Below are 10252 nucleotides of genomic sequence, written 5' to 3'. Positions count from 1 at the left end.
TATGCTTATGAATCTATTTAATTGTTCAAGCTATGCTAGAGAATACAAATTTTGAATACATATTTCGTAAGATTCAGTTACAACACAGATGATTTCCAATGGCAATTTCTTACACTATCCTGATTATCAAAAAAAATTTTACCCATTAAAAAGAAAAATCTTTACCATCTGCTACCAAATCTCTATGTCAAACTATATATTTTAATTATGCATTTAATTATGTCACTTTTGGCTAACTGGTTTGATAAACATTAGAGACCCATTTTAAATGATTTTTATAAATATTTCCAAAACATGTTTTCCAATTATTATTTTTCTAATGAAAACATATAATTGACTTACGTTTACATATAAATTTTCTCTGCACAGTGATATTTTATTAAAAGAAAATAGTATGGAAAGTGCAAAAGCTCTGGCTCTCCAAGGCATAGCAAAAAGAAAAGGCAAAATTTAATTCTCTCTCCTGATTTTTACTCTTTGAGTTTTATTTTCTGCCCTTGTCTATTTTTTTAAATGCCAGAAATTATATTCTTAAGGATGCATACCCCATCAGGCCAGTGAGAGATTCAATACTGAGTGTGAACATATGAACATACAGTTGAGAAGTAATTACCCAATAAAAATAACAATGTTGCTACTTCAATTATTTGGGGGGAGAAGTTATTTTTATATTATCTGAAAAAAAGTAATGGTTTCCAATTCATTAGTAAATATATTAACTATACGTATCAAAATGGAGAGCCTTTTAAGATAAGGAGATGTGCAGTCAGCAATGATTTAAATTAGTCAGGATAGCAGGAATCTGGGGTCAAGGCTGTTTCCACTATTTTGGTCTGACCACCATAGGTAAGTGGGACCCTATTTGTGTAGCACTTGTTCCTGTCATAAGCGTAGCAGGTCTCACTGTCTTCATCACAGATATTGCTCTGGGAGGCAGTAACTACTTGATTATCCAGCTCCACTTCTACAGGATCACATTTTTTACAGCTGAAAAACAAATATATGCATTAGACAACCCCCATCAAATGGTGTCTCTGAATCTGAGTGACTACACATTTCCATCCAAAATCAATTAGCGCTTGCAGCTCTGACCTGACAACTGACAAAGGGTGACTCCTTTCAGAGCTCAGCTGCTCTACAATACAGAGTAGATTATGAGATTTTTTAAACCTTTAATATATAAAAATTAGTAGAAAGTACGCAATATAATTACCAATGATATGATAATATGATTGTTTTGTCTACACCATATAGCAACTTCTACTCTGTTAGATTTATGCTCAACTGTATACTAGGATTTAAGGAGTTATTTATAGTGACAAGAAAGTGATAAACTTTTTTTTAATTGTTTGATGTTGAATCCTGTAGTTTCCAAAGAAACATCTGCATGTTAATATGTCCCAAATACAATTAGTGAACTATTAAGACAAACTGGCTCCTCTTGTACTAATGGCAATAATTTCTTCTTTAGAATAAATTTATAGCTAACTTTTATCTGTGATAAAGTTTTATGAATTTATGATACCTAATAATTAACATAAGAATTAATGTATTCCAAAGTTCAAATTATATCACTAAATGTCTATACCCCAACATATTTTCAAAAACATTCTTACTAACAAGTTTAATTAAAAGTTATTAATTTCTATATGCATATTAGTATGAAGGAAAATTTCTTACAGGTCGGATAAATGGTACACAAATTTGGTTCTCACTGGTGAGGTGGGATCAGAGATATTCTCTCTGCTGTTCACAGGAATACTAAAAGAAAGAAAGAAAACAAAGGAAAATAATGAAACTAGCAGATATTGATATTTTTGGTAACAGGCACACTGCTAAGACATTTCATTGGAGGGGTATATACATTCATTCATAAGTATATTTCATGCAGACATTTAGGACTTTCAGCACTCTATAAGCACTCTTCAGTAATACTATTACTCAGATTCACAGTATTTCACTATATTTTAAACATTTCTCATTCAAAATAAACCTCACAGCAACCCCTCTGTCAACTATCTTTGCTTACTTGGCAAATCCCTGCTTTTTCTTTAAAAACAAGCTCAAGTTTTACCTTCTCTGTGATGACTACTTTGATCCCATGCCCACCCCTCAATAAACTCCTTCCTCAGTAGTCTCATTAAAGTTCATATATCTTTATTATAACAAATGCCATATCACAGTTCTTGTCTTCAGAGTCGTTGCTTCCCTAGACTATATAAACTCAAGGCAAAAACATTTATGTATTCCCAGTGCCTTGCCAGATGTGTGGCATGTAGAATATGTTCAATGTATGTGGAATGAATGGACAGATATTATTATCCACATTATAGAGATGTGGTAATTATAAATCAGAGAGGTTAGTGAGCTACCTGAGTTCACACAACTACTAAGTAGGAAAGCTGGAACTAGAATCCAGATCTCTTGATTTGGTGATGTTCTGTGAAAAATGGGATAACACTTACCAACTAGTTCAGGTGATTTCATTAATATTTACATTTTTTCATCTATGTCATCATCCCTCCTCATATGCATCCCTCCCTACCAAAAGATACAAACAAAAACTTATGTTTCCTAACTCAGTCTTTAGCTATACCACCCACATAGATATCCAAGCCAAAAACTTGGATACCATCCCTGAGTCCTCCGTCTCTGTCATGACCTATAACTAACCCATCTCACAGTTCAATCGATTCTAATTATTTGCACTTGTGAAATCCATCCACTTGGTTCAGGACACCACCATTTCTCTCCTAGATTCTAGCAATACCCTCCTTCAGTCTTGACCCCTCCAACACATTAGCCACATTATTGCCAAAATGGCCTTTCTAAAATACAAGCCTAATTTCCCTCTCTGCTTAAAACTTACGGTGTCTCTCCACAGATAAAAAGATCTCCTTAAGATGGCACAGAAGGCACTTCATGATATAGCTCTGCCTCTCTAGCTTCATCTCTCACCATGCCACCCGCTTTTCACTACATGCCAGCTGTAAACAGCTGCTTGCAGTTCCACAAATTCACCATGCTTTTCTCATCTCCAAGTCTCAACAATAACGAAAACAACAACTGTTCTAACATTTACTAAGTATTTACAGTGTGCCTCGTGCCATGCTAAACACATTACATGATGATCTCACAAAACCCTCACAGCAACTGTTTCCTTTCCTTGGAATGATCAACCTCGTCACGCCCCACACACATTTACCTAGTTAGTTCCCATTCAGCCAGCTAACGGCCATCATCCACTTCCACCACTTACTCCAAACACCCTTTCCTGTCTCCCACTGCCACTCTCCCCCTGCTCCCCAGGGTTGAACTGTGTGCCCCTCTCTCGTGCTCCTATAACATTCGATGCCTTTTCTTGTCACAGCATTTACAGCACTGTACTGTAATTGCCTTTTTAATTGTTTTTTTTTCTATCTAAAGATTGGCACCTGGGCTAACAACTGCTGCCAATCTTTTTTTTTTTTTTTTCTGCTTTACCTCCCCAATCCCCGCTGTACACTGCAACTGTATATCTTAGTTGAAGGTCCTTCTAGTTGTGGGATGTGGGACGCCACCTCAACGTGGCCTGACAAGCGGTGCCATGTCCCCGCTCAGGATCCGAACCCTGGGCTGCCGCAGAGGAGGGCGCGAACTTCTTAACCACTCGGCCACGGAGCTGGCCCGGCCTTTTTAATTGTTTAAAGCTCCCTACTAGACTGTAAGTTCTTTGACGGCATGGACTGTGTTTTACATAAATTGTTGTTTCCCCAGCTCCAGTCCTCAGTGGCATTCAGTAGCACTAAAATGCCAAATGAATGGACCTATTCTTTATTAGATAGTACAGGCTCCAGTAATATGAGATAAGGCTCTAAATGATGAAAAAGATAAGGAAGCAAATATGTATGAGTGTGTACTGTGGGCCAAACACAGTTCTAGATGTTTTTATACACTATCATATTTAATCCTCACAACCCTATAAAGTATATGTGTGTGTATATATATATAATAATTATATATATATGGATAATTATTCCTTTTTTACAGTTTGGAAACAGACTCAAATTAGTTAAGCAAGTTGCCCAAAGTCAGATTGTTAGTAAGTGATGGAGTTGGGAATAACGTGATAATGACACAGCAATGATAACAGAACTTTCAGAAATGAGATCAGGGAACCATTGACACACATGAGGCAAAGTGACATGAAGTAACTGAATTATTTGATTCCAGAAAACCATATAATATCATAAAAAGAATCATGTCGTAGAATAAGAAGATGAATTGGAAAATCACGGAGTGCCATTTAAAAATCTCCCCCCTGGGACCCCGGAGATTAAAACAAAAGATAGACATTCCTCTTCAACACAGTTTAGGTGCCAATGTCATGGATGCCATCCCTTCAAGTTACATGCTTCTCCAACTGTTCTCTCTCTAATAGGAAGCTATGTGGCATAGAGTCTGAATGGTGGAAAAAAAACCTGCTAGAGGAAGTGATGTCTAAAGTAAAACACACAGGTTGAGGAGGAGTTAACCAAGCTAAGAGGGGTGGGAGAAAGAGTTCTTCAAGCAAAAACAGAAAAGGAAGCAAGTACTGTGAGTGTGAGGCAAGAAAAGCTCTAAAATGATGCTGGATTTTCAAACATAAGGTGAAAAAAAGCGGCAATGGAAGAGCTTGAGAGTTTCGCTGAATGTTGCAAGTTAAGCTGAGGCATTTGTAATTTATCCTAATAAGAATGTTAGCAAAACCACCAGAGGGATTGTAAGAAGAATAGCGACATTATGGTAACTGGCACATAGGCTACATAAATAACAGCAAATATTGTCTGAAAATGTTCCAGGAACTATGCAGTCTCTAAAAGGAATAGATCTCAATTTCTCTTCACAATAACCCTATATAATACACACTATTTCCCCCATTTGAAGATGAGACAGTTGAAGTTTAGAGTGGATAAGTAACTTGCATACGAAAGCACACAGCTATTAAGTGACCTAGCTAGAACTTGAAACAGATTCTTAAACACATTATACTTCTCTCATTGATTAAATGGGACTGAATATTACGTTCTGTTTCAATAATGGGTACTTGACTGCAGGGAATCTATTCAAGGTAGGAGTGGTTCCCAAGGAAGACATTACAGATTGAATCTAACAGGAATCTCATTTCTTAAATATCATTAGCATTTTTGCTATTGAATAAGACTATAGCTTATAACTTTGACTATGTGTGAAATGAAATGAATATCCGAAGTTCAATATACAAATGAAGACTGAATCAAATTAGTCAATACCTTACCTTTAAATAGATGGTTGAGTACAGTGTAAAATACTCTGTAGTCCATATATGGTAAAAAATAAGGCTTTTAGTGTTAACTCCAGTTTCAGTTTGATCAAAGGGCAACTAAAAGTTCTGATTCAAACTGAAATAACTCCATATAAATAGGGTACATTGATGACTATATCTGAACCTTCAGTTATAATTTGATCTAGCTGACTAGACTTACATTGCCTGGAAACCTTTGTTCCTGCTCCCAACTTCTACATAATTGGCTCAAGCCCATTAACCAGATTCAACCTTATGTAAGGTGCTACACATCAAAAAGAGGAATAGGGGCCGGCCCCTGGGGCCCAGTGGTTAAGTTCGCGTGCTCCGCTTTGGCGGTCCAGGGTTTCGCCGGTTCAGATCCTGTGCATGGACCTAGCACCGCTCATCAAGCCATGCTGAGGTGGTATCCCACATGCCACAACCAGAAGGACCAACAACTAAAATATACAACTATGTACTGGGGGGATTTGGGTAGAAAAAGCAGAAAAATAAAAAAGAAGACAATTAGCAACATTGTTAGCTCAATTGCCAATCTTTAAAAAAAAAAAAGAGGAATAAAGATATACGTATTACATTCAAACAATGGCTAATATCAGAAAGTATCTCTGCTAACAACAGGAAAAAATGAAATGTGAACTACCACGTACATAATTCTGATGTGTCTCTCCAGAATGTCTTCATTAGGATTTTCAGGAGAGGGGATGATCCTGGAAGTAACCCGGACACACTTACATTTGTTGTCAGCCAGAACAATCCTTTCACCTTCATCTCCGGCTTGAAAGAGAAAACATAAGAAGAAAGGGAAACAAAAGTCTATTTATATACTTTGTACTGAGCTAATTTATTTTTTTTCCTGCAGAAAACTTGTTTTACGGTTGATAAGTTCAGCTTTCTCCATTTGTTCTCTTTCCTAATCTAAAATAGCTAAGTGGAATCTCACAGCATAGTGAAGGAAATCCAAATGCACTCCAAAAGGAATTTTCCTTTTTTCCCTATGGGAATCTAAGCTGAATGAATTCTGGTTTTAATCTAATGCTTCTAAGAAAGGCACAGCTCTCTGAATTCACATAGCCTTGTAAAAATCAGTGTCAAAGGCCAAAATGAGAGAGAAAAGAAAAATCTAGGCTGGATTTCTCTCAGACGGAAGCAATTCATTCAAAAGTGAACAAAAAATAACACTAGCCTTTATAAACCCAGTCTGAAGTTTCACATCCTTCCTGAACTCCCATTTACACTCTTTTTTTGGCTTAGATTGCATTAGAGCTAAGAACAGGCATGTTTTCCCCAAGATAACCTTATTTTGTGAGACTTAAATATTCTCCACTACAATTTTCCTAAACTTAATCATATTAATTATATTATTTATATTAACATTGATATTAATTATATTATATTAATTATACTTAATCATATTCTTCTTTTTCATAATAAAATCAGGTTATCATGGTATAATGATCCAATCAAATAAAATAATAGGTGCTATATTTCTGATAAGAATGATTTTAAAAGATATATATACATGTAAAGTGCCACAAATTTTCAAAAACAATTCAGAAAATATTGTGAGGTATAAGCTCTATTTAATATAATAAGCCTGTGGGAAGAAAAAATAAATAAATGAATGAATACACAGATGACCACTAAAGCCTTAACTCTGAGTGTCAACATTTATTGTCAAATCTGAATATTAGACAAAGAGGTATAGTAAGTGTTGCAAAGAATAAACAAAGAAAATTTCTTACTATCTGGACTTAGATTAGTTAACAGATGTTTGAAGAGTTAATAATAGCTTTACTTAATAAGACCAATTAAACAATAATAATGATATTAAATCCTTTTTATTTCTATAATTTTAGCTGAGTGACCTTTAAAATTTCCTCCCATCAAGCCTCAACAAAAAAACAAAGATTTAGCACATGAATTCAAATTATAAAGGTTAAATAATCAGGCTAGATATAATTGTAACTGGAAGACTAATCATTCTAGAGATGATCCCAGAGCAGAGAGGACCTAATTGCAGTATTTCAGTCTTAATGATAACAGTCATTACAAAAACACTTTAAGACCATTGTTATTGTACTTATAATTGTTTGAAGTACTTTATAATGCATTATTATTCCATTACTCATAAGTTCTTCGTAATAAATCTTCTGATAAAAGTCTGTATGGTATTGGACAAGAAACATGATGAAGTAACAATCTAAAATAATGATATAACTCTAATTAACGTTTTGAAAAGAGTAAGATGACTTAAGTGGTATCTTCCCTACTCCTGTATTCATGACTCTTAAATGTTTTTCTCAGTAAAATACTAATGAGCATGTAATGCCTGACCAAAAATATAGATTGAAGTCGAGTATGTGACTTGACTGTTAAGTCTTAAATAGAAAATGTCTATATTTTATTTATGGCATATGATTAATTTTCTTGCCAGAAATCTAGGGAAAAACTATAATTACTGTTATTATATAAAAATATTAGGCAGCCTAATATACCTACCAGAAAATGTACAAATACTTTCAATTCACCAAGACTTGTAAGATTCTAATATTCTCTCTCAGTGACAGGCAGTATTTTTCCCAATAAACCTCTTATTAGAGACTGTGCCTTACTTTGTTCCAAGAGCACCTGAGACATAGTAGGTGCTCAAAAAATATCTGTTAAATTTAACTTAGTTCAGTTCAAACAAATAATAAAATAGACATAACAACACATACTAGATATGAGCACAGTGAGTTCACCAAAAGGTGATTCTCTTATACAGGTAGAATAGGATAGTAGTTAGGAGTGTGGGCTATAGGGTCAGATGGCCTGGGTTCTACCTACTTAACTACCTACCACATGCTTGCTGTATGACCTTAGGTAAGTTATTTTTCCTCTCTAAATCTCAAGAGCTCAATTATATGTCAGAAACAATAATAGCACCTATCCCCAAATGGTTACTGTGAGAATTAAATGGAATAGTATATGTAAAGCAGTTAGCATAATGCCTAGAACAGAGTATGTACTCAATAAATAATAGCTCTTATAGATATATAGCTACATACATGTTTTACATGTATGTTTGTAGGTATATAAACAGGTTCATGGTCATACATTTATATATGCATAGATACATATACTGTACATGTTTTACTATCTTTATATTTTAAATATTATTAGAAATTCATTATTCTTAATGCTAAATTAGTACAAAAATATATGTAAGATGACTATTAATTACACCATACTCTATCCTGAAATAAGAATAATAAGCTCACTAAGTGTTAGAAACTATCCAGCCAAATTATATCATTCCTAATTCATATGCTCTTCTAGATGAAAATTATTAAATACTGTACTTCTATTTTCTTTAGTAGTTTGAAAGGTTAATAAACAAAATAATCAAACTTCAGCCATCAAGTTATAGGCAGCCTGTATAACATTAAACATTGTTAAAGGGTCATAATAAATCTGTAGGCTCAGACCCAGGAAAGTTGTTAGAACTAATACCAGTCTCTCTGGGGAAATAAAATCCTAATGCATTCTACATTGTATTTACAGTAATTTTCACTTCATTTCTCCAGAATGTTAATTTAAGACGCTCAAGAAGATTATTGATTTTCAAGATTCAATATGAATATTCACATAAGCATAGCTACCAATACTTATCCAGAAATATAAATTTTCTTATTCTCTAGGTTATAGTAGGCAAATAAGAGAAAAAAAAATAAAAAGAATTACAGTGAGTCTTGTCTGCCTAAAGATCACTGCCCTTATAAAGATTAAGGCATGTTAGAAAAAGTAACCAGATAGCTGGCCAAGCAAAGCACAAACATAAATGCTTAAATCTGAAGAATAGCTCTGTGCTATATTTTTCCATTTATCTGGGTTTTTTCAAAATACCACATACCTGTCACAAGAACAGCCTGAACAAAAATGGCCAGGACTCCCCAGAAAAACAAATGGTTCTTCATCTTGACTTCACCGCTTTTGAAAAACTGGAGCTAAAATGTCAGGGTTAAGGTGTGTCATCTATAAGGAGTGTGCAAATGATGGCGCTTCTGCTTTCTTAAAATAACACTGCAGGCAGCTAACAAACTAAAAACAATCACAACTGTGGTTGAAGTCTGAAATTTAAATGCTGCACTGGAAAGAAATCTATCGCTCAGATTTATGTAGTTTCTTTCAGTGTCCCTCAAAAGCCACGTTTTAATGCAATCACTTTTTATTTTACATTTATTCTATATAACTAAACCAGAAGAATAGTAACAATTTCAAGGCAAGAGTCCTTTAAGAATATTTAAATAGGGGTTATCAACTTTATTACCTAGGTGTAAAGTTTCCAGATGAAATATACGACATTTGTTGTGCCTGGAACAATAAATGAAGGGAAAAGAAGGAAAAGGAATGAATTAAAGTCATTTAAGATCCCAACTGTATCTTACATCAACTTTTTCTTTTAGTTTTCATTTAACCAAGTTACCAGATTTAAATATATATATATATCATATATACATATTCTGATAGTTTCGGTTATTTTATAAATTCAAACATGGAATTGGAATTAGAAACAGGTGGTTCCCAGATGTATCAGTCAGCATGTTTTATTTCGATAGCATTAAGGCAGAGACTGTATTTGCTCATCTAGTAACACCTCTCAGAATTGTAAACCCGTGAAATGATTTTCATTTGACACACCTTGCCTCAACAAAAAACTGAATCACTGCAGTATTTCTTGTAAATTTTTTTCATTAATTAGTGTAAAAAAAAAAACCTGAGCTTTTGGACAGGGCATCCCCCTACCCTCCACCTCAACATGCTAGAATTTCCTGCCTCTTAGGCAGGGTTGGTTTCAAGAACATGTTGGTTACATTTATATGCAACTTCAAATCTACATTACTTTTGGTTCTCAGTTCTCTAATTTTTTAAGGCTCTCCTAGAATTTTGAGAGGTGCTAAAGAAATA

The 10252-nt window shown here is 34.4% G+C and overlaps 1 protein-coding gene across 1 annotated transcript; it reads right to left on the bottom strand.

Annotated features, from left to right (window-relative positions):
* On the bottom strand, nucleotides 1-9444 carry JCHAIN (joining chain of multimeric IgA and IgM). The gene is made up of 4 exons (XM_014847220.3): nucleotides 9198-9444; nucleotides 5953-6079; nucleotides 1681-1761; nucleotides 1-987 (listed from the first exon to the last, which is right to left on the bottom strand). The coding sequence occupies exons 1-4, from the start codon at nucleotides 9259-9261 to the stop codon at nucleotides 783-785; spliced, it is 477 nt and encodes a 158-aa protein (XP_014702706.1). The 5' UTR covers nucleotides 9262-9444; the 3' UTR covers nucleotides 1-782.
* Between the last annotated feature and the right edge of the window lie 808 nt (nucleotides 9445-10252).

The sequence above is a fragment of the Equus asinus genome, chromosome 3 (genome assembly GCF_041296235.1).
Source record: "Equus asinus isolate D_3611 breed Donkey chromosome 3, EquAss-T2T_v2, whole genome shotgun sequence".
NCBI lineage: Eukaryota > Metazoa > Chordata > Mammalia > Perissodactyla > Equidae > Equus > Equus asinus.
Note: the sequence above shows the minus strand (reverse complement) of the source record. Positions and strands in the feature narration are given on the sequence as shown.